The sequence below is a fragment of the Phaethon lepturus genome, unplaced genomic scaffold (assembly GCF_000687285.1).
Source record: "Phaethon lepturus isolate BGI_N335 unplaced genomic scaffold, ASM68728v1 scaffold9284, whole genome shotgun sequence".
Classification (NCBI taxonomy): Eukaryota; Metazoa; Chordata; class Aves; order Phaethontiformes; family Phaethontidae; genus Phaethon; species Phaethon lepturus.
Window position 1 is genome coordinate 3,612 of NW_010534922.1, and position 24,887 is coordinate 28,498.

A 24,887-nucleotide genomic window follows, 5' to 3' on the forward strand; every position below is an offset into this window, starting at 1 on the left:
AGAAGTTCTGTCAGCTGGAGCCTCCGAGTCGCGGCTCTGGCTGGTTTGGCTGATGCCCAGTTGATGGGGAGCGGAGGCTATTGGTGTTTTTGGGGAGTTGGCAGAGAGAGGGAGGTGGGTGAGGATGGTTCCCAGGCGCTTCCCCTGCCTTCAGGGGTGGCTGGGTGCTGGGACTGTGCTCCTTGCCCACCACCCAGGACCCTGCGAAGCTGGCACTGAAACCTGGGCTCCTGCTCCCAGCACGTGGCCTCGGGGGGGGCTGGATTTCAAAATCCCCAGGGCAGGGGTGTGCCAAGACTTCGTTGCCTCTGAGAAAGCAAAGTCACGCTTCACTCCTTCCTTCTTGGCTGTTCCTCCCCCCGCGTCGCGAAGCGGGGCTCCCGCTTGCTGCGGTCAAAGCAGGAAGGTGGGGAGTGAGCGTGACCACTTTTAAAAAAGTCGTGTCATACGTAGTTCTCCTGGGTTTGGAGGAAGCAATTAAGCCAATTAATTTATTGGTAAATTATCTTATGATGAAGTACAAAATAACTGCAATGAAACGCTGACGTTCACATTAATACCAAATTAGTTACTGTATTATGACTGTTCTTACAATGAATGCCCAGTAATTTAATAGTAATGGGACATTTAAATAATTTAGCCGATAATTCTCTAGATCACTTACATATATAAATGAGCATGACAGCTTCTTTTCTCAGCGTTGCTGGTGCTGCTGGATTACCTCCCACCACCGCACCAGGACGCAAAGCTGCCTGGCTCCCCTCGCCGCCGTCCCCCCAAACTCACCTCTTGCTGGAAACCACGCGGGGGATGGCGTGGCAGAGGGGATTTTCCTCCCTCATCAGGCTCTGGCATTGCTCTGTGGTTGGGCTTAGCAAAGCCACAGTTGGGTTTTTTTGGCCCTGTGGTGGGAGATGTCTGGGTAGAGATGCTCTGCCCAAGCCTGGTAGAACATCCCTAGCCGTGCTCCTTGCGAGAGCGCTGTTGACCCTCGCAGCGGGACGGGCGATGGAGATCCGGCCAGCGCCGCTTAACGGAGTAGCTCAGCCCCTGGTACCAAAATTCCTGTGTGTTGGCTCTGAGGCAACAGCTTCGTTTTCACGTAGCTGCGCTTTCTGTAATAACTGCTATGAATAGCGTTAAAATTGCTCCTCGTTCCGCCCTCCCCACTGCCCAAGAGGACTCTTTAAAGGAGGGCGAGGGCTTGGCAGCTACACAGGGCAGAGTTTGTCTGCTTTATTGCCTCTTGGTCACCCCCCTGCGCCCACGGAGCTGTTTGTAGACACACCAGCTGTGGTTTCCGGCTCCCCATGGGGAAAAAGAGAGAAGAAATGCAGTTTACGCTGAAAGCAGCCACCGTTGCAAGCTACACCTAAAGGATAAACTGCCCCAGTGCCTTTTTTTTTTTTCCCCCCACAAACTAGTGAATGCTGGAGAAAAACAGCAGGCTTCTGCCCTGCCAAGCACACCTGGGACGGTGAGAGGTTCAGGCATCCTTTCCGCGTGGGGTCGGAGTCGTGCCCTGGAGATGGATGTTGCCAGTCGGCGTGTTACTTTGCTGTTGAGATTGCATTGAACCTGCTGAAATATTAGTTAATGGGCTTGCTTACGTCCAACCTAAATGTGGTCTTTTCATCACATCACATTCTGCTGTCAAACCTGTTGTGGAGAGGAGTATTCCACTGTCGGCAAGATTGAGGATAGAATTATCCAAATTAGTTTTGTTGCAGATGAGAGCAGAGATGAGGGTTTTTAACACAAACCCTGCAGCCTCTTTGGAGAGTTTGGCTCTTTTCATCGAGCATTAAGTTGAAGACTACTTTTTTTTTTTTTTAAATTGGGATGTGCTGCCAAATTTGTGAAGCCAGCAGTTTGCTGCAAGCAAGTGTCTGCAAAGAAAAAAAAAAAATAAGGAAAGCTGAAGTTTGTAGCTGCTCTGTTGCAGCTGTTGATTAAACCGTGCTTGTGGGGTCTCTTGTGTGGGTCATGATGAGGCTCCAGCAGTTGGATTGCTAAGGGAAGGACTTGTCTGCACCAGAAATATCCTGCATGGAGGAGATCTAGCAAGGGTTTCTTCTCCTGTCATTTGGATCCTCGTGGCAGGGCTCTAGATGCAACCTCAAGGTTAGGAGGCTGAAATCCAAGGGAGCCCTGTGCCAGCCAGCAAAATGTAGCCGAAGAGGAGCACAAACAACCCGAGTTGGGGTGGCTCCCCGCCATGTGCTGTGACAGCACGGCAGCCTATTCTTCCCTCGGGAAGAAAATTCACTTTATTAACTGGACCCGTCCCGTTCCCTCCACTGTGCGCAAAGATAGGGTCACCTGAGCCGTTTTCTGTGTGGTTAGTTGCCTGTAGGAATCTTTCCGGGCTTTTGTTCGGACTTTGCCGTTTCCAGGGGCACCTTTTTCCAGTGCATTTCTTCTTAGGAGCAGTTGGGGTCAATACCAGCCCCTTCCCAGAAGGCTTTGTCAGAGCAGCTGCTTGAGCAGATTTTTGGGTGGGCTTTGGTCTTTCTGCAGAGTTCCTGTCCTAAAAGATGTTGGGTACTGACCATTTGGGTAAGAGCACGTTTTCTACAAGTCACTTGCCATCTCCTCCATGGTTTAGCGGGCATGGTGGTGTTGGGTTGATGGTTGGACTTGATGATCTTAAAGGTCTTTTCCAACCTTAATGATTCTGTGGTATTTTTGATGAAATAACTCTGTCCTAGTAGGGGAAGCCAGGGCAGTAAGGGGTTGGGATAGTTCAAACATGCAGAAATGTTTAAAATGTGACCGTTCCCTTTGTAGGTGGAAGACCTAGCTGCAAGATCTTAGCAAGCAGTGATCAGCGCTGTGCTTGGTGAAGCGTAACCGGCAGAGTACATGCCATGCCGGTGTGATGTGCCGTCCTCGGCCTGCCCTCCCCCAGAGGCAGGTTGGCCTGGTTTGTGCTGGAGGAAACCTGGGCAGCTTCCTCCAGCAATGCAGCCCTCCTCATACCTCCCAGCCTGTCCACGGTGAGGGTATAGAGAGGTCCTCCGGCTGCCTGGGGATGGTGGGCCTTGTTTCCACTTAAACTGGTATGGCACACGACTTGTCAAGTCAACGTAGGTACATGGCAGTTAGAGGTGAAAGCAGGTATTTGTGGCTATTGGCTGTAGAAGATCCTGTACTTGATGTAAAGGAAGAACTTGATGTTCTTCAGTGCCACGTAGGATGTTCCAAAGCTTTAGGGCGTTCCTAACCACTGGTTATAAATACCTTGTCCCCAAAATTTCTGGCTTGTGAGCAACCAAAATTGATTGCCGATCAACTGAAATGCTATAAAGTGCTGTCACGGACTACTTGGGGCGTTGCGTTTCTGAGATTTAGTTCCCTGCACTTGCTTTTTGTGATATCAGCCCTAATGCACCCTACTGCGCAGGACATGCTACATCAAAGCACAAGCCTGGGAAATCTCTGCCTTTGAGTGTCTCGGGTCCTGTGTGGAAGACATTCCTGCCATGGAGCTTCACGTTGTGCTGCTCAAGCACATAAACAGCCGTGGTGATCCCGCAGGCTACGCCTGTGTGCCGCTTGACGCATGGTGGCTGAACGTGACGGGGCAGACTTTCACCGGCAGGCTACTTAAACTTGACCAGATTTAGACGAAGCCAAAGCAGGTCTAGGTGGATTCGGTTTAACAGTGTGAGACAACCTTTTAGAAAGCTCAACAGGCTTACTCCAGATTGCCGTTACAGCTGCTGTTCTGCTACGTATGTTGGTTTTTTTTTTAAGCAACAGATATATTGCTATTTGTGCAAACAAGGTAACTGGGCATTGTTTTTCATAGCAAAATAGATTCTCGGGACATCCACCAAAATGAACGCCACCTGACTGCTTTGCTTTTGCTCTGCTCACTGATGTTTTCTGTTAACATCCATATATATGAGTTGGTCCGTGAAGAGTTGAAATGGTGCTGGCCCTCATGCGGCTACGTAAATATTCAGCTTGTGGTAGATTGCATTAAGTGTCTTATAATCCATCCCAATTAAAAAGCAGTCTTTATAGCTGTAATAGTTTTATTGAGAACTGTAACACATTAGACTTACAGATATATAAAGCAGTTAGTTTTATAAAGCATATAGGATATTAAAGTAATGAAAGACATTAATGTGACATCAATTTTTAAGGAGAGTTACTTGCTGAAATAAATGAGTATAGCCTAAAAGTTGATGGTATGTTACAGTCCTGAGTAATGAACCTCTCTGCCCCCTAACACCTCGTAGAATAAATAATGCTTGAGCAAGTCAGTGGTCATTAACTCTTCATCCTCTGAGAGCTACATGTCACATTGATGTCTCATCTGATTTTTTTTTTTAACTTTAAAAAATTAATTCAGGAAGGAATTCCCTTTCCTGGAATAGCTATAACTTGGAGTGTGTTATTCTGATGTGTCCGGTTTCCTAAGGTCTCCCCTTTTCAGTGAAGCAGAGCTGTGACTGACACTGCCAGATGCAAAACTCTTGAGGAAGTTAGTTTTTCCTTTTTCCTTTATTTCCTTCCTTTGTCTTTCCTTTTCCTGCTTTCTCACTGTTTGCCAGTGCTCTGATCTGCGCTCTACCCAGCGGTGTCTTAGCGTACCATGCCTGGAGAATCAAAAAACATGTGTATGTTTTATTAAAACTTAAAAAGTTTCTGAAGTGTTCTTTTTTTTTTTTACTAGTACAATGGAGCATTCCTAAAAAAAAAAAAAAAAATCTTAAAATCCTGGCTGGCTTGTGGAGAAGCAGAAATGAAATCCTCAGATCTCTTGAGAACATTATTATAACAAGGAGTATAGCAATTGCTTGCTTGAAGTGTGTCTCATTAACAGGAATACTTAGCCGGGCCATTTGTGTTGCTATAGCTATGGAAATGTTAGAACTTCTATGATCAACCCTATTTCTGAGGTATATAGCTCTTGTCAAAACTCCCTCTGGTCTGAAACTTGGCAATAGGCAAAGCATTTACTTCTCATGGCTCTGCAAATCAGTCCAGACAGTTTTTACTTCAATGCGAGAGCTTAAGAAGCAAAACAAACCCTGAACGTTAAAAACCTGTTTATTGCTTTCAGATGCCTGTTCACAGTCCTGTGACTTGTAAATGATTTTTGGTATAGGCGCTCTGCAAACTTGCCAAGCTCCTGGACTGTAATGTCAACAAGGCAGTTCTAGGCCACGTGAAAATAATGTAAAATGAAGGAGAGGGTAGTGCTTTAAAGTTAGGAGTGTGTAGGAATTAGTCTTTCCCCTGTATGTATGTACAGGAACCTTTATCAACGAAGTCCTGCCTACACCAGAGATTAAAACGTCACTGGTTGTTGACGTGACTGATAAAACGCCTTCCCTCTTGACCCATTCCTGCCCAGGAATGAATCTTTCCTCTGACCACTATTTAATGCCCCAACTGTGTCCCCTCTGCCCTTCGCTGGGGTAGTCTTCAACCTTCCTACCAATGCTGTAAAGTCTATCTTTTCCATAGGATTCATCCAAAATCCTGCTTCTAGCTTGAGCCTGGTAAGGCTACCCTGAGGAATTTGCCTTGCCCAGTTTCCCAGTATGTGTTACGGGCAGGCAGCCACAAGAGTAGTAGCTGGGAGAAGAGGTACTGGAAGTGTATAGGGCAGAAAACCCTTTGATGTTCCTCTCCTGGTCGCAGATGGTCCTTCTTGGTGTCATGCTGCTTCTGGGTGCCAAGAAGGGGCTGATGACAGACACCCCATTTGGATCTCTTGCCTTGCAGATTAAATCCTGTCAGCAGGTAAATGAAGTCTGACAGCTGTCAAATGCCCGGCTGGCTGCTGGGCAGCCATAACGCTCTGATCTCTGCTCTAGTTGCCTAAATTAGCTGAGCTTCCCTCCTCCAAGAACCCTGACAGCACCGATTAAAACATCATGCAACCCCTCATGCACCCACATCTAGATGGTGTCACGGCAGGGGGTTGGGAGGAACCCCTGGGCTTTCCGTGCAGTGGCCTGGGCAATTGGATTTTGCTGTCCTAAAGACGGTCTTGGGCCGAGCTGTTCCTGTGTCGGGGAGAGCAAACACAGCTGGGACACCATGGGGCAGGGAGAGGAGATGGAGATGGCTGTTTCTGGTCCTTCACAGGGGTGGGATAAGAAAGACAAGGTGGTGGTTGTGAACGTTGGCTTGGGGAGGAACCGACTTCCCCAGCAGTAGCTAGCAACGCCTCTGGCCTTCCACGCGTGATAGGCCATCAGGCAACAGAAATTCTGGTTTTTTCCCCCCAGGTTTGTTGTCCTGGGTATGACGTTCCCCAGACCTTAAGTGGGAAACAGCAAGAATAACAAACCCCTGCCAATGCCTTGCCGGGAGCTTGGTAGGATGGCAAGTGCTGTTTGGTGGCTGCAGCCTGGGGAGGTCATCTCCTTGCTGCTTCTGCACTGCTGAAGTCACTAGCAGAAGCTGCGTGACTCGTGATGTCTACTCTTATTCCCATTTCTTTGTGCATGTATTTCAAGGCAGTAAAATTACCTGCCTGTTTGCGCGGGATGACGGCTGCTTTCGACTCCTTAGCTAGCGGAACTGCTATGTGGGATTAACGAAGCCAACTCCTCAGATACGGTTAAGATAAAAGTAGATTTATCACTAACGCGCTAGCATCTGAACTGTTACTGACAGCAAGTGACTGATCAGAGTTAAAAAAACTCTTTGCTTGTTGGAGGAATGATGTCTGCAGTTCTTTAGTATGGATTTTCCTACATATTGTTAAGTATTTTGTACCGGTCGCTGCCAGGCAGAACTAGCGTGCTACTTGGACTGCCCTTCGCTCCTCTAGGACTACCGTTATTTCTGCGTAAGGATTTGTATCAATTGCACTGGTGCAATAATTTATAATTTCAAAAATGTGGATGTATAATTGGGGCAGAAATTTGAGTAAATTGAATGAAGAAATCACATTATTGCAAATTTTGCATTATTTATATTCCTTTCGGAACGCTGGCAGAATATAAACGTCAAACAGGGAGATTCATGTTTCCAGTGAATAGAAATCAAAGATTCATCACAGTGCTAATCTTCACTTTGAATACTGCGTTTTAGCTGCCCCGCTTCAAAAAGGACAAAGCGAAGCAACAGAAAAGGTCCAGCGATGGCAATGATTAGCGGCTCGGGAAAAGGGGCTTCTGTGCGAGAAGAGATGAAGATACTGGAGTTAATTAATGCACGAGGCCATTTTGACAATCCTCTTCCCCTGTGCCGTACTACAGGTGCCGGGGCAAGGTTCCATGACATTTAAGGGAAACAAATTTCAAACAGATAAAAGGAAATACTTTAAGGGCTGTAATTAATGCAAGGAAATGATTGCCATGGGACGCTGAGGACAGTATCGTTTTAGCAGTGTTCAGAACGAAGTGCTGCCTGCGTACTTTGTGCTGTACAAAACAGGCACATTTATAGTAAGTGGAATAATATTTTCAAGTTAAACTCACACTAAATACTGGCTCTCACGTTTCAAGGCACAAATGGTTTACTACTTGGAGCTGGGAATGACAGGTTTTTTTTTTTCTTTGCTGCAACACTGAACCATTAGCTTTTCCCTGAGGAAAGATATTGGTTTAGATAGGAAGCATGAGGAAAAAAAAGAGTAATTTGCCAAATATCACAAATGCTGCCTATGCTGAGTGAGCCAAATGGCTCTAAATGGAAATTGGAAAGTATTCAACAGGGCTGGGGGAAATATGCACTGTCATTAGGTTAGCAGTGGAAGATATCTTGGACAAAGTTGCTGGAAACTGCATCCTGTTTATTGTGTGAGGTGCTGTGGGGATTCAAAACCTGAGGGGATTCAAAGAGCAGAACGAAAAGGAAACCTTTCAGCCAGGAGAACTGGATGGTTTATAAGCGGGTCTGGGTAGAAGTTGGGGGGTTATAAGACTGGGAAAGCTCTTCTGGGGTCTCTTGGCTTCAGTACAGAAGTCCTATCCCATTTGGAGCCCCTGGTGTGGGCTGCCTGCGGCTCTTTGGTACGCAGCGGGGTTTTCCTGTGAGGTGGCCAAAGGTTTTGGTAGCGTTCAGTAGGCTTGAAGTGCCTTAGTCAAGTGTTGTGCCATTTTTCTGGGGTGTCAGTGCTGCTAAGCTGTAGTGTTGCACTCAGCTAGCTAATTCAAGTCCAATTCAGCTGTCCCTAAGCTACACTGAAGTCACTATACTAAATAAATTGTAGACCTGTACTTAAGCCTGATAAACTGATCCCACCAATAGGAAAACCAAAAGCAATACAGTGAAAGCAGAATTAACCACTACATAAAGATAATGCCTAGTCTAGGGAAAAAAAGAGCAATTATTACTGAGCTACGTGTGGAAAAAAGTTGTTTGCAGGGTGATCCATATATATTTGAGGTACGTGTAATGCACCTCAAATGCACTAGGTTTTGCCTTCAGGATTTTATAGCCCTGAGAGTGGGGAGCTGGGTTGGAGTTTGAGGCAGAAACTAATTTTTTTTTTTAAACCCTGGAATGAAAACTCTTTTCTAAGAGTAGTCTTGTTTGAAATCATTTAAAATAAGGGCTTAGAACTTGATCCCTATATGGAACACCCTGCAAGACCCTCCCTGTCCAGGTTTTTTTGCCTTCTCAGGATGATATAGCCAGGCCTGCTGACCATGTCTGCTCCAAAAGAGAGAGGACCAATGCGTTGTACTAATGGCACATGCAGAATTTACCTGTGCGTGTCAAGGCCACTGTTCAAGATGAGCTGGGTGCAGGCAGTAGGTTCAACAAAGCAGTGTGCCAGGCGTTTTGCCCGTGAAGAGCTGCTGCCACTAATAACGAACGTTTGCCTGGCACATCCAGCTGCCCAGCGGCCCGGGATGCCAAACATCCCAAAATGGGAGAGATGGGTGTTCGGTGCTGTTGAGCCACACTTCATCATTCCAATAGCTGTGTGCCAACCCATCAGCAGAATTAGCAGGTGTCTAGATCAAATGTGCCTGGACAAGGACATGGCAGGGGATGATGAAAGACAGCCAGTTAACATAGCTCTTAATGTCACCTTAAATGTTTCTTCCTCCTCTTTGTACACGGGGTCCTGTCTGGCCAGAGAAGTCACGAACTCGGCAGTCCTCAGTGGCTTTCTGGTCATCTGAAGGAGGCGTAGCTCGCTCAGGACAGCTTGCACTGCCTGGATGATGTGTCCCTGGGTGAAACCATCAGACACCTTTGCGAGGCAGCTTATGTTCAGCAAGTCAGTGATCGCTCCACCGTTCTGCAGGATGATGTGTTTCCATAACACTGTTCATCAGGACCCAAAAAAAGAGAGAATGCCAAAGACTGGCATTAAGGAAAGCAGGAGAAATATTTTTTTGCATTTTGAAATTGAAACAGGAAAATAAGGGATATCAGTCAGGAAAGCCAAGATTCAAATCCTTCTTGTTTGCTGTTTCTTTCATCTACAGGTTTGTACCTTAGAGGCCTTTAGGCACACATCTGTTCTTAAACCATTAGCGATCATTTGCTGGCTACTAGTCAGTACTTTTCAGAAAGTCATTAAGGGCACATGTGAGGTGGATATGTGTATAAAAAATGGAAAGAACTACTTCAATATGCCTGTGCGTATACACAGAAAGAGAACCCATCCAGAATGTTCCCATTTGAGTGTGTAGAGTTAAGTACCTATATTAACAGCCTGTTTTTCTTTCCGTGACCCTGATCACAGGTTACTCCTGCATGGGGACTCAATGTCTGGTTTGGAAGCCAAAGGCTTCCAGCTATGCAGGCACATGTTGTGAAGGCCGGGTGTAAATGTCTGTGATTGGCACTTTGCTCGCTAGCTAAATGGTGAACCTGTCAGTATCTTTTAGCCATGAACCTCTGTGACATGAAGGTTTCTTCAAGTTTGTGAGGTGCCTGAGATACTGCTTCCAAAAACCCCGATTTAATACAAGTAACAAACGTTTTTGTTTTATCCTCTGTGAAGTAACAGTCTGTCTCGAAGAAACTTAGTAAAACTTCCATGCCACCTCAGCATGCTTTCCTTTAAAGCCTTGTACAAAAACGTTTGGAAAAAATAAGAAGCATTATGCATAGAGATTAAGAAGGGTTTTGAATGAGACAGACAATTTGTGGTTTGAGTATCCTATGTTTGAATGCTCAAATGGGTGGAAAATCAATGGTACTGGCTGTTGGGATAGTTAACGTCATGGAGAAAACCTGCCTTACTCTTGCTCCGATCGCAATGTTGATAGTCTGGACTTGTGCCCATAACTACTGACAACTTAGTACTACGTTTTTCACTCTGGCAAACTGTGATCTCCCACTTGAATTATAACTATGCTCAATAATTACTGGCTGAATCACTAACTCATAGAAGAGGAACTGATGCATACAACAGCGAGTACTATTTCTGCACAGCCACATATTGTGTGCCACAGCTTCTGTTGCAGGTAGGATCATGCGTCTTACGAGATACTGACTTGGTGGGTGGTTGATAGCAAGAAACCAGTGCAGGTTTGTGGTTTGAGTATCCTATGTTTGAATGTTCAGATGGGTGGAAAGTCAACGGTCGTGGATGTTGGGACACAGTTCGATGGCTTTCATTGTGTGTTTGTTTCTGTCGTGCATAGATTGGAATATTCTGGTTTGTAGCAAAAGGAAGGATTGTAGCAGATGGGTAGCTTGTGCACCGTGGCTATGAATGTTTGTTATGTCACAGCTTTTCTGTGAAAACGAGTTTCTTCAGTTCTCAGATTGGGTGTCGGGCACTGAAAATTGTCGAGATTGGGACATGAGTGCTCTGTGCTGTGAAGATCGTATTTCCATTGAACTTGAGGGAAGGCTGGAGCTAAAGAACAAGCCTGGTGCTGTCTTAAATGGGACAATGTCAAAGAAGTAAAGCTATGAGTTTAATTGGCTTTAAGATGCCAAGAATTAACTTTTCTGGGCATTCCTAGGTTTGCAGTTGAAATCCCTTTGGCTGGCCCTTCCCCCCCCCGCCCCCCCTCCAAATTTGTGGTGAGAATCCCAGAATGTGACGGTTCAATCCCCAGAAGCGAACACAGCTAAATTCAGCTTCTATCACCTCCTTTCTCTAGGTCTTATTCATGTCTCTTATCTATTAGCAATTTATCAGAGCTGTAACATAACATGAAACACATGTTAGCTTGCTTAGGGACCACTTCCCATCCACACTATGGAAATTACTGCATGTGGGAGAGATTTACAATGTGCTAGGCAGTCAAAACCTGTCTTGAGCTTGCCCAAATGTGCATCATCTCAGTACCTTGGCTGCCTCCATGAAAGGCAGTATAAACTGGACTTCACAATACAGTTGCATGATTTTTTGTAACAAGGTGGCTATGTGGAGCAATACTGTAGTCAAGGTACAATTGTGTAGCGAGGTGCCTGAACTGAATGTGGTTTCCTTTACTACCATATTCTTCTGGGACATGATCCATTGGAGATGGGTGGCATGAAAGGAGTCCGTTTTCCTTGATAAGGTGATCAATAGGGATGCTCATGCTAGGAGCCTCTGGTAGAATAAACCCACCCTTGGGAGTCCTAACTCGAAGTGCTTGGTGCCATTCTCAATAGCCCCAAACCTCTTTCCCACATTCTTTTTGGCCTGAACCTAAATGGCCCTTCTGCTTACGAGTTGCCCCATCAGGCTCTTTAGTACACTTTGCTGAGTATTGAACTGCATGATATTGGTGATTAAACCGCAGGTAAAAAGACTATACTTCTGGGATAAAAGCCCTTCTACCAGCCACTTCTGAAGGATGTGGACAAACTACCATTTTTCTTGCAGTAATTGATTTGCATTATTATGCTTAATTGGAGCATTTCTTCCTAGTTTATGCTGAGCTATTGCGGACTTCAAGGTGATTTGAATCTGAAAACAGATTTGCATGCCTGAAAGTTTTTGGTTTTTTTCTATCCATGTAAGTTGGTCTAATAAATGATATGTTTTTTGTTACACATCCTTGACTCTTGGCGTATGGGGTCCTCAATGAATTTGTCAGACTTTGGGAGGGCCTGTCTATCACTAGTCGATAGACTAGACATGCAAAATCATGGATGTTTCTACAATTCCTCTCGTGATGTGCAAGTACAAAAATGGAACTCGATAGTGACAAAGCTCAATCTTCTAGACATGGCTCTGTTTATGGAGACACCCAAAGTGTTTTGTTTAGAGTATGGAAACTGGACAGGAATAACAGAAATTCAGAATCCTTGTGTAAAAAGAAAAGCTTAAAACACAAAGTGTGTATTGAAATAGGATCTTGTCCTTCCTAGAGTGAAAAAACAGCTTGGGATGAAGTCAGTGCATGCTAAACAACTCACGAGGAAATGTTAATCACCGCAGTACAGTGTTTTAAACCCTTCTCCCAACTTCCACTTTTATTATCTGGTATTTGGGGTAGCCTGTATGAGTATTACCTAAACTTTCAGGAACTGAAAATTTAGGCAATACAGAAATTAACTGGAAATCCATACCTGGGGTACAAACTGAGATTAAAGTCAGTTTTGAGGATAACCAGACAATAAGCATTGATTTTTAAACAGTAGTAATCAACAAGACTGCTTGAAATACTTGCCAAATCTTGAAGCGTAGTCAGGCCTAGGAATCAGAATAATTTTTTGGTATACTTTGCAGAAAGGTTTAAGATTAGCGTCGAAGGGACGGTTGGTGGTTCCCACCAGCAGCACTCTGTCCTGTGCTTTCAAAGCCTTAAGGAATTTGGGGAGGACCTTTTCCAGTCGTTTTGGGTTCATCTTCAGTGGGTACATGTAAATACAAGGAGGAAAGAGTTGTTATTGATGCTGACAGTTTAGAGTTAATGAAGTTGTATGTAGACATGCTACATAAAACAGGATTCGGTGCTTTTATTTAGTAGTCTAGTTGCATTTGGTATAAGCAGACTAGATGCTCAACCCAAGTAGGAAGCCTCTGTCTTTTGAAAGTCAGGTAAATACTTGATTTCTGCTTCTGTATTTATGGGTTTGTGCTAGTGTCTTTCACACTGTTGAGTTTGCTGGTCCTGTTACTGAAAAGCAGGAAGGAAACAACTCATTTAAAGATGGAAATCCTGCTTTCCAGATGAAGGAGAAATATTGCTTGGACCTGTGTACCTGACAAACCTTAATGGATAGAAAAACTGCCAGGGTATGCGACCTGGCGTGGAATCCTCTCAGCTCTTGGAGGTTATGATCTACCAACTCCTACCCATGGCTTAAATGTGGAAAAATACACTCCCAAATTTTTGCTGAGTCTCTAACCTGAGAACACAAGCTCTTTGAACTCGGGATTCATTTCTTTGCAATAATTTACTATTTGGCTTCAGAACAAATGTTAAATATTTGTTTATAGAACTGATGAGTATTGAGCAAAACCTGTTATTGGATAGTACGTTTGATAATGTTTGAGTGAATATCGGTTGGAGAAGTTTAATGAAATTGCTGTGGCGTTACTCTACTGTTAATAAAGCTGTAAGTGAATAACTGGGTTAGGATAATGTATTGTATTCAGAGAAGTCTAATGACCTGGAAGCCTCTTTTCAGAAATGATTGAGACTTAACATCCAAGTCACCCACGCTCACTTGAAAGTCTTACTCTAGATCACGCTGTAACTTTTTTTACCTATACAGTAGGCAGCTCCCTGGGAAACTTGAGCCTCAATTTCAGACCAGTCTCCCTTAATGCCAGTAAGGAAGAAACCATGTCCTGCAAACCTTCTCCGTTGAAAGGCAATAATAAGCACCTATGAATCTACATTGCATGCAGAATCTTTGTGATGCAGTTTTTCTGTTGCCTGCAGTAGCAGACAGCTGACAGAAAGGAGACAAAGCTCTGTTCTTTGGAGTGAAAGCTACAGAGGAGGGGGAAATTGGGAAATCGGTAAGAAATCCTCAAAGTCTTGGGAGTAGAGTCACACAGTTATTTTCCAGCTAAACTTGTCTTAATTGCAATATGTCTGTTTTCTCATTCTTTTTATTCTCATGGCCATATTGTGCATCTTCCTAAGTTTGCCAATTGCTTAATCACGCTAAGGAGTTAAGCATGTCTTAGCACCGGGGCTTAGGTCCCGCTTTGGAGCGTGGACAGGTTGCTTGCCGGGATGATACATCCAGATCATGTTTTTGCTCTTGGATGAACTATTCCTATGGCCAGCTGCTATCTTTTCACCTCCTCCTTGTTGTGCCTACGCACCCAAGGCTCCCAGGAGGGCGGGATGCCTGTGCTCGCTCCCAAAGACCGTGCCTTGTAAAGCACGGTAGGTCTGCCCTGGAGCAAAGGAGAAATCTTGGCTTTTCCCTTGCTTGGAAAGAAAGGGTGTTGTTCTGTCCAGGCCCAAACAGTGCATTCGCTCTTTGAGGGCACAACTTCAAAGCCCAAGCCCTTATCCAAACTTTGCCATTCCCTTGTTGGGAAGTTTTTGGTAATGAACTTGGCTTCTCTGATGATTAAACAAGCTGTTGTTACCTTGGAAATTTTAGCCAACCTTGCCACCTTTGCTCTGCTAGGGAGATCTGGTCACAGCAATGACCAAAATGTGGGTTTACTTGGTTTTTAACACATTTCTATTCTGGCTAAATTACCCTCTGATTTTCTGTTGCTATTCATAAGCTTCAGGCTTTCCTCCTCTTTGTGTGCATTGTAAGGAAGAACAAGTGTTCTCCAAGATGTTTTGAGATGTCAATATTGCTAGAAAAATGAGAATTATCAAATTTGGGTTTGGAGGTGTGTGGGGGTAGAGGAATCCCATCTCACTGACATGACTGATAGAAGATAATACTTGCTTCAAGTGAGACATGGTGTCTTCTGGGCTTGCAGTATCTTTCTGCTGGAAAAACTGACTCCATCAGGAGATGCAGAGAGTTGTCTGACTCCTATTTCACCTTTTACTTGTGAAATAAGTCCTAAGTTATCCCTAGCATTTAGAACACCTTTTTTTTTTTTTTTTTTGGGGGTGACAAATGATATTCATGGATTGCCACTGATCTAAAGTTGGTTACAACCAGGGCTCATTGCTCAGCTTGTAGGAATTTAAAAATTTAAATGATTGAACCAGTATCGGAGACCAAGCTAAACACTCCACTCACGTTAAGCCCACTAAGCTGGACTGGCAGTTGTGTGTCAGCGGCTCCTGTTATGCTTGTGAAACTAATGTGTGTCCATAGCACACACATTTCAGGGATGTGTCCTGAAAGCTAATAATACCTCCTCCACTTTGAAAGAAATGTGTCAGCAGCAAGAAGGGCTGTTGAAGAGGCAAGCTATGATTTCAGCCATCGTGTGGACCTGAGCTGGAGAAAAGTGGGGTGAATTGTGAAGGTGACCCCTATTTGTTTAACTAGGAGTAGCTGAGCTGCTTTGCACATCATCCTCAGCAACTGACTTTACTGTAATGTATTTGCTATTTGACTCTGCATCCTTTGGGGAGGACTGGAGAGAGACTACTCTTCTAGTGGGTATTTGAAGAATTTGAGGCTGCTTTTTACCAGGTTCTTGGTCATGGTGCCAGAAATGTTACACTGGGATGACCAAAGTGACTTCCACTCGCTTTGGCTTCTGAGGGCTGAGCTTAGCTCATCTTCTCCAAAATTTTAGTGGAAGGCTTCCCAGACTGCCAGTTACCACTGTCTGTCCCTCCAGTTTCATGCTCTCTGGTTCCAAATATTGATTATGCTGTGAACTACCTTGGGCATGAGTGATTTCAAGCATGGAGCCATCCACTCCCACCAAAAACACGAGACCTTTTGTTAAATACCTGCAGGTCTCGGGATGTGGTAGCAGGGGCAGAGGTGATATCCCTGAGGATATCAGAGGTGGGCAGGGTGAGAAATTTTTCCACGTTGGTGGCTATCGAAGCAGACTAAGATCATGATTATGCCAGGCAATCTTTGGCCCCTAGTCTTATTTTTTTTAATTCCCATCTGCACTTGCTGTCAAGGTTTGAGCCAGAGAGAAAGGTTCCCTTTTGGTGTGGGGATGACTAAAGGGCATCAATCACTATGCACCCATCAGCTCATATAGCCCTCGGAAGCGACAGCCTCGTCCAAGGTGACGCTTCATCGGTCTTCGAAAATACAGGCTTGTGTCCATCCCATGGTCTAAACACACAGGACTCACCTTAAGAAAAAAAGGTTTAATTTTTCACCTGGAGCTGTAAAAGGAAAATATTTTGCAAGCAGCATGAATCTAATCAGGATTTCAGGTGAATTGCTCTCTGCTGCAGTGGCTGAGTTGCTGTGCCCATTGGGCAGTGTTTTAATTTTCTTTCTAGTGGGGAAGCTACACAGGAGAGGAAGGGATGGAAGCAATGGCAATAGGACTCCTGGGAGCCCAAAGAAAATAATCTGTAAACGTAACTATTTAACATAGGTTCCTTTGTTTTCACAGTGGAAATTTATCCTTGTTACTTTATTGTTCACTTTGGCTCCATCCAATTTCTCAAATTAATAGAGCTGAACAATTTAAGCTCATCTTAACTTTTAGTTTCTTGCCTCATGTTTTGAAATTCTCCATTATCCTCTTCTACTTTTCAGTGCACTGATGAGCAGTGACTGGACTATTTTTAAATAAAGTATAGGTGGAGGAGAGAAATGCGACCTCTTGGGGGCTCTTAAGAAGTCACAAGACTCTCTTAAAAGAAAGAAATGTTAGTGAGACAAGCTATTATCAAGCAAGCTTTGGCAGGTCTGGTCACACTGGTATGTGCTAAGCTAAGAAATACACTTGTCCCTTTGTGTTGGCTGTAATGCAACAGGCAAAATTATCTGCACTGGAACAAAAAAAGGAGCAACTCGCCTCTTCAGCCTTCGGCACTGCTTTAGCAAATATTTTTTCTGTGTCTCCAATCCACACGACTGAAGGCTGCAATTGTTTAGCCACCTAAGAGAAAATGGGGGAGAGAAGGCAAGAAGTTGATTAAAATGGCTACAATTTCATACCTGGGTGCTTACAGTTATGCTTTTGAACCTGTATTTCAGCAGTTAAAATTAGCCTGGTTTATTTTTTCCCAGAAATGCTCAGCACTCACAGGTAGCAACCGGATCTGCTCAGCAGTCTTGGCAAATGAAACCATTTCTAGTTAAGAATCTAACATTAAGAACGCAACCCAACTGGATCATTTTGGCTGCTCTGCTTACGTTGCATTTCTCAACTCAAAATTCAGTTGCAGTTCTGCAAAAGGAAGCCTGAACTTGGAGTTCAATGGCATATGACAGACCACCAGCAGCTTTAGGCTGGCTGCCCTGCCCGCAGGACCCCTCCCTGGTTTTCCAAGGGCAGTCCAGATGGGGAGACGGGCAAGATGTGGCTATTGCGTGAGAAACGAGGGTACTAATCTTTAGGAGGCTGATGTGCAATCCTCTGGCTTACAAAACAGCATTGACTTTGCAGTTAGCCCAAGAATGAAAACGGAAGCCGCTAAATTTGAAGAGGGAGGTGGTCTGTACAAATGGGCTTTCTGGCTCCAACGGCAGAGGCACTATACCTCTAGTTCACAGCAGGATGGCAGCAATGCTACAGACTTCTTCACATCTTGCGCTCTCCCTATTGCTATAGAAACGCCAGTGGTTTAGACATTTTCCTGCCAAATTTTAATCACTTTCCAGTGGCTCTGAGAGCTGTGCTAGTTTGCTCAGCAACAGAAGTGATGGCTCAAGGAGTCAGCGGGCAAAGAGAGAGACTGCATTCTTCTGCCCTGCTTTTTTTTTTTTTCTTTCCCCAGCTGAATCTGCTGCTTCCAGGAAGGAAGCCTACAAAATCGATCGGTTGTGTACATCAGTGAGCTCAGTGTTTGACTGACAGCGAGTGTGACAAGAATTAAGTCCTGAACATATCTCTTCAAAGCACCACAGTTCATTTTTATGGAAGCATTTCGAAAGCGCCAAGTGTGCGTGTATGTCTCTACAGTAAAAATGGACTGACGATAAGGGGAAAAGAATAGTAGGTGAGGGCTATTAAACTTGTTTGCTCTGCTGTGCTGGTTATGGGGTGAAGTGGAAACAATGCCATCTTCGGCATGTGATGCTTTATTTGCGGTAACTCATCAGTCCTAGAATATGTCAAGTGGTACCTCCAAGTTCAGAATGGCTTTGCTGAGGAAAACTGAGCTTTTTCCTTTGTTGGAAGGCAGGAACTCAAATGTTTAGCCTTAATAATGAGGATCTTTCTTAAAAAAAAAAAAAAAAAAAAAAAAACCCCGCCGACTTTGTACCATGAAAGATAATATGAAAATCCTGAAGAAACTGAGGTGTGGACCTAGGCAGTTGTGTGAATGTTTATCTGCATGTACAACTTAAGGGGTAACTTCTCACTCCAGCAGTGTATCGAGTATGCAAGCTAGCTGGACTGAAATGGCAGATTAAAACTGTACAGCGATAATAACTGCCATTTTAAAGCCAAATGCTTTTTTAATCTGTCCTATTTATCTATTTTCAGAGGTATGTTTGGCATATTCCTAAGACGGCACACACTCCTCAAGGTACACTTGAGAGGGCAAGCATGTGGCTTTCACTGAACTGAGCTGTGCAGCAGCCTTAGACTGGGGTTTTTTCTGCTGAGTATCCTGCTAGTCAAGGGCTCAGACACCTGCATAAAATGCAAGTCAGTCCTACTGATTTGATTTGCTCTTGCAGGTGAATTCAGTTAGCTGCTGGATGTCTGCAAACAGGCTTGGAGACAAGTGGTGAAAGAAGAATAATCTGGTAGAATGGTCATATAGCAGAGACAGGATAACTGATATTCTTTTGTATAGTTAAGACTTGGAAAGGAAAATGTAGGTTGAAGTTGCTAAAAGAAACCTACAGCTTCTGAAAGAACTGTGTTTGCATTTGGTGCAATGAAATCTATTGTGACATGTGGAAACTCCGTCTGCGAGACCCGTACTGAACTCGGCACCGTGAACGAATGGATGATCAGCTGGGGCTTCTGATGTTTCTGACCATGACTTTTACCTTCTGAAACATGAGATAACAACCATTTTTTTTTCACTCACGCTCTTTGCGTCCCTGGAGAGGATGTTGGGAGGGAGGTGAGGCAGTGGGAGAGTGTTCCCCTTGAAGCCTGCCTTTCCCCCAAGTGAAGGTTGGGCTGGTGGCATGCTGTCTGCTCAAGTTTACGGGCCATGTGTGCATGTCCATGCATGACTACTCTGACAGACTCTGTCGCCGTGGAATCTGTCGTTGTTGTGGTGCTTTCTTCCTGCTTCACTCATGGTTACGACCGAAGAAGTGCTGTGCATCTGCTTTGTAAGGAGAATAGCCATCTTCTGCTATTTTTGCTTTGTGAGGTAATGCAGCTGTATGAAGCCTGGGGAGCTGCGTAGCTGCAATATATTCTTGTATACAATTGTGTATATGCAATATATTCTCCATACCTGTGTGTCTGACGCTGCAGTGCGATGTGATGGGGGAGTAAGGATGGGGAAGGTTACAGAGGCTATAAAAGCTGCTGGCAATGATTGAACTCTGCTTGTGTACTTCAAAGGGAACCAGGTTGCCCTCTCGGTGGGACCACTGCCGTCGGGGATGTGCAGATCCTCCCTGTGTGGTTTGGAGATGGCTTCTGTATTTAGCAGCCCTCTAAAATGGAGCCTTAAGTTTTAATTGGACTGTAGCTTCATTTTTACCTCTTAAGGAAGAGTGCTCACCATTTTCACACCTGTAGCTGTCGTCTTTTTTTTGGTCCCCTTCATTTCCCCACCCAGTAAGTAGAAATAAAATGACTAAGCTCAGTTCTGTGCGTTTCTTAGAAATATTCTCTCTATTTGGGGCTGGCTGCTTCTCTTTTTAAAGACAGGTCAGACACACAGAATTCACTGGCACCTAATTTAAATTGTTGGCAGATACATCACAGGCTGTATATCCCCCCGCCACTCCCCACAAAAGTGCTTCATTTGAATTACCCATGGACAGTTTGAATCCATGGATAATTAAATGCACTGTACATAATAAAATTTCAATTACAAATTAATTAGCTTTGCTGCATTCAACAATTTGTCGGAGCTGCCAGCAGATGGCTCCTTAACCCTTCTAATACCACACTGAGCCAGCAGCCGCCTGTGAACCATGCTCTGGTGGGTCACAGAGGCTTGAGTTGCTCTTCAGGAAAAATGATTCTGGGGGAAAAAAAAAAAAAGGCGGTCTGGCAACATTCAAAGATCAAACAGCATTTTTGGAAAGCCTTGGGTTAAACTTTTCAAACCTGAGAGGCAGGGTTGAACAGGTAAATTGCTACCCTTGGAAAATACAGAAACTTGATTCTTGCAGGGCATATGTGCACAAGGTTCCTCCAAACTTGAAGGCTTTGATGGAATTTTTTTGAAAAAGCTCAAGACTAAGATTCTTCTGGAAGCTCAAGTCGTTGCTGAAAACTGCTCAATAGTCTGTAGTTTATATTCACGGAAACGCTTCAAAGCAGCTAAAGCAGCAAGATGCTGAAACCTGCAATTAGACCTTATGTGTGGGAGCCTCACCAGGCGAATATTCCAGTGCTACAGCGATGCTGCTGCTGTGTTCTGGTTTGCTAGACAGAAAATAACTATAAATACTGTCCTCCAGCAGGATGCATTTAATTTTTAGATATTGGAGTAACACAACTTAAAGCTGCTTTGTCACAGAAATAACCCTTCAAGGGTCTAGGCTTCTAGCAGGCTGAACTGCACCAAGAGAGAAGAATTGCTCTGGGATGCCGGGAGCAAAGGCTGACTGTACTGTTCCCAAATTTCAACTATAATGGAAGAGTCTTGTGTGGCATGAAAATGCTAAATACGCAGAGACTTCTGTCGGTGTGCTAGGGTAAACTGTTCCCGATTCTGCAGACTGCCAGAAAAATGACCTGTCTGAAGGGACAATACAGCAGTATTGTTACGAATAAACGAACCTGATTCAGTGGAAAAAAATTAATGACAGACTTCAAAATGATGTTGCTTCTAAAAGCTGGGGTTATAGCATTTAACCTTAAAGAAACTCCATCGTATTCCTTCTTCGGTATAATGCTTTCAGTCACCTCTGACTTGCTAAATAGCCTGATAACAGAGTCTCCTAGCAGTGATGGTGTTGAAATATTCCTGTAGCTTTGCTGCTCTGTACAACTCCTTGTTCAGCGAAGACGGCTGCACAGCACACACTGAGCTGTTGATACACGTACCCGACTTCTCTGCTGGTATTTCCTCCCGGCCACCTCTTTCCCAACCTTTTAGCCTGGTCAGTGTTGCACTAATAACACTTTCCCATGTGTGGCTTTCTGTACAATGTGCGTTCTGTGTGCTGCTGTGGCCCTGGCAAAGGACCCGAGAGGGGCTGCCTTGCTCTGGTAGTGATTAACCTGATGGCTGCCTTATGGTTGCTAACGGAAGGCTCGTGCTTGCCACTTTTATTGCCTCGGAGTTAAGCCTCATGAACTACCTGCACTTTTACACTTCTGCGGCACAGAGTTATGCCTTCTACCTCCTCGAGCCTTTCTGGATTTTTGTTTCTGTGCGTCCTTCGCTATCGTTCTTTGCATCTTCTATATAAGCTGTTGCACTGCAGCAGCGTTTTGTGCCGTGACGGGAAGACGGAAGAGCCAAGCCATCGGTGGTACAAGCTGGCTGAGAGCTCCGCTGCGTTCAGGCTGGCTCAATACATGGAAAAATGTGGCTTAATTGAAATATTCCAATATGTTCTGGTTCACGCTTGAAGGACGCGTTTTTTGTTTTGAGGACTGCTGGGAAGCCCTTCTATATTAGAGACAGATCCTCTCTTTTCACTCCACAGCAGAGCTGACCTGGCAGGCTTTGCTGTGTCTTTGTGGAGAACACAAGCGCTCAGGCTTGGTGTTTGCAGCTTCTTTCAATAGTTTTCCTATTCAATATTAATCTTCCTTGCATTTCCTTTGAATAGGCAGATTGAAATGTCGGTGTTTTCCTGTTCTGGTATGAGAAGTCATTTCCTCCGTATGCCATTTAAAATGCCTGCATTGAGTAACACACAAGCCTCTCTTTTGGATCAGGGCTGGTATGTCTCTTGCAAGTCTCCTCCCTGAAATAAGGGGGGGGTGCGGAAGAATTTGGCTCTTGCATCTGAAACAAATTAAAGTTTCATTTTTTCCAATGCTATTCACTTGTTTAGGGTGTCTCCCACGAAACAACTGCCAGCGGCCAACACTCGGTTATGGGCGGAAAGTTTCCTAATGGTCATTTTATGCTCTCCAGAGTTTCCTTTCATTACAGGAACTCTGTTGTTTGCAGATGCGATAGGTGATCAAAAGTGCAAGGTTACTTCACCTTTATCACAGAGCACCATTAATTCTTATTTACTAAACCTTGGTGTTTAACGATGGTTACATGGACTGTGAGATAACAGAAAAAGAACTGTCATGTTTCCTGTCATTCACTTAAAATCCTAAGTGGAAGGTCTGTATTCTGCTGGACTAACTCTGTATCAAGGCAATCCTGGAAAGCTGGAGTAGAAAGCTTGCCTGACAACAGCCACAGCTGCTGTTTGCAAAAAAAAACATGACCAGAAGTGTCTGGTTATGGAGACGTGGTGAATCTTTCGGTGATCATCTGCATGCAAGGCACTTTAACAAGGTGTACTATGGTGTGTCAGCTAGTGGACTGTGAGAGCTGCGACTATTAAATACTGCATGTCAGCTGCAAGGTACCGTTTGCTTTCATGGCTTGTCTGCTATACATGCCACCGTATATTGTAGTCTTCCAATAATGTTTCCATAAGACTTTTTTTTTTTACCATGGTGAAAAATAAACTTTTTTTGGGTAAATACCAGTGTTTGGCTTCCTCTTGTCAAGCAATTTGTTTTCAATGTGTATTGCCCTTGTGTTTGCTTCAGCCTGGGTAATGGTAGATTCCTGCAAATCAGGATATGAAAGATCCCTTATCCTTTGATTCCTTGGGAAACTTTTTCCCTTAACATACAAGAAATTTCCTTTGCTACAACTTGTGTCCATTGCTTCTTGTCCCGTCGCTGTGCACCTCTGGGAAAAGCCTGGCTCTGTTCTCTGCATTATCCTGTGAAGCCCCTGGGAACAGCAGTTAGACTCCCTCTTGCTCCAGCCTTCTCTTAGGCTGAAACGACTGGATTTGTTCGGCTTGCCTCATGTGCACCGGCCTCCTTACCTTCATGGCCCTGCAGCAGACTTGCTTGCTTGTAATACTGTTCTGTAACAGGGTAGCCCAGTACCGGACACAGTGTCTGGCTGTAGCCTCAGAAGTGCTGAATAACTAATTGCTTTCAGAGGTTGGCTACAGTCTTGCTGGTCTAGGCCAGTATTTGGCTGATTTTTTGCTGCATGACTGTGCTGTTGACTCATGTTCAACTTGTTGTCCTCAAGAACCCCAAGCCCTTTCCTGCAAAGCTGCTGCCTAGTCAGTGGGCTACAGCCTGGACCTTTTTGGGCTGCTGCATGGAGTTTACTCCATTCCGGGTGCAGGGCTACGATACTGGACGGGAGCACTGGATGTTGTAAAGAAGCAGCGACCGATGGCAGGACAAAGAGAATGGATGGCTGTGGCAGGGGCTTGGGAGTTGCCAGACACAGGGAAAGTGAGACATATCTGGCGCTGTCAAGACTTTAAAAAAAAAAAAAAAAAAAGGGATTGTAACTGCAGAGGTGTGGGTGGAGGATTGCTCCCACCCTGGCTCTCAGAACCCACAGAATCTGAGTTGAAATCATCAGTGGGTTGGACAAATCGGTGACTTGGCCATGGGGACAGAAGGTGGCAGGTAGAGGCGAAACAACCAAAGCAACCGGGAATGGAAGTTGAATGTAGTTGATGTGAGTGATGTGGGGATGGGCTGCTGTGATGTCAGTATGAATTGGCGCAGAAATGAGCGTGCAGATGATGTATCCCTTGGAAGGAGACACTCTGTGCTGCTTTCCCCGTGGTTAAGCCAGCAAGAGTTTGAAGCAGTACTGCTGTTGCAGTTGGAACAAGTCACCTTTTGATAAGTAAGTGCCTGGACAGTCCTTATTCCACGTGATTGACTGCGAGCAACTTCCATGCCGGTACCTCGCGGAGGTTCACCGAAGTGTCATTGCTTCTTTCGTAAGAGCTACAGCAGAGAAGTAAGCTTGGACCGCTCCCTGTAATTTTGGGGGAGTTGTTGGATAACATTTCTATTTGTTCGTAAGTAATGTAAAAAAATTTAAGGGTTTTTATATACTTGTATCTAGGCTTATGTACCTATATATAATGTATATATATACTTTGTGTATCTAATGTGTATAGATATACACATCTTACGTATGTTCCAGTTATTGTATATATCCCATATACATGTATACAAAAAACCTTAATGTCTTCAGCTGGAACCTTCTATAGGAGTAAAAAGGCTGCCCTCCTTTCTCCTGCGTTTAAAGGCCTTGTGCTCCAGCAGGGACTAAACGATGGAAAAGATGGTGTGTGTGTGCTGTGTCTGCAGCCAGACGTCTGCTTTGCTCTTGATGAGGGCAGAGAAACTGAGTGGAGATGGGTGAAATGTGCAGAGCGGAGGGAGGAGAAGGGAGTATTAGCTCAGTCTAATGGCACTAGCTCGTGTCAGGGAGCGCCAGACCCGGTGTTAGCGTTACGGCATCAAAGGGGCACGATCACAGCACCGTCGCTTTTCCTTAGGCGCTGCTCTGACCAGCAAGAAATAGGGTCCTCGGAGATGGCTTTGCTTTTAACTGTGAAACCTGTCTTTTCTGGGGATGGAGGCACCTGTCACAAAACCTGCTACAATGCTGGATTTAATAAAATACATCTGATAAATCCCAGGGAAAGCCAATTTGAATTCAGTCTTTTAGTAGGCCTCTGGCACTAGAAAAATATTGTATTTGGCTTTTTTCTAGTGTATGTGCTGTGTTTTTTCTTTCTGAGAGTATTTTGTCTGGAAATGTTTACCAGCTTCCTTCCTTAGCAGAAATGCTGAGGAC

At 44.6% G+C, this 24,887-nt stretch overlaps 1 protein-coding gene across 1 annotated transcript in view; it reads right to left on the bottom strand.

Annotated features, from left to right (window-relative positions):
- Positions 1–3,605: 3,605 nt before the first annotated feature.
- The window catches only part of IQCA1 (IQ motif containing with AAA domain 1), a 100,465-nt gene continuing 79,183 nt past the window's right edge, over positions 3,606–24,887 (bottom strand). Inside the window, exons 15-19 of the mRNA XM_010285645.1 lie at positions 16,772–16,855; positions 12,558–12,735; positions 9,017–9,255; positions 4,556–4,610; positions 3,606–3,646 (exon numbers count right to left, since the gene is read on the bottom strand). Of these exons, the coding sequence (XP_010283947.1) occupies positions 3,606–3,646; positions 4,556–4,610; positions 9,017–9,255; positions 12,558–12,735; positions 16,772–16,855 (597 nt within the window). The remainder of the gene's footprint in view (positions 3,647–4,555; positions 4,611–9,016; positions 9,256–12,557; positions 12,736–16,771; positions 16,856–24,887) is intronic.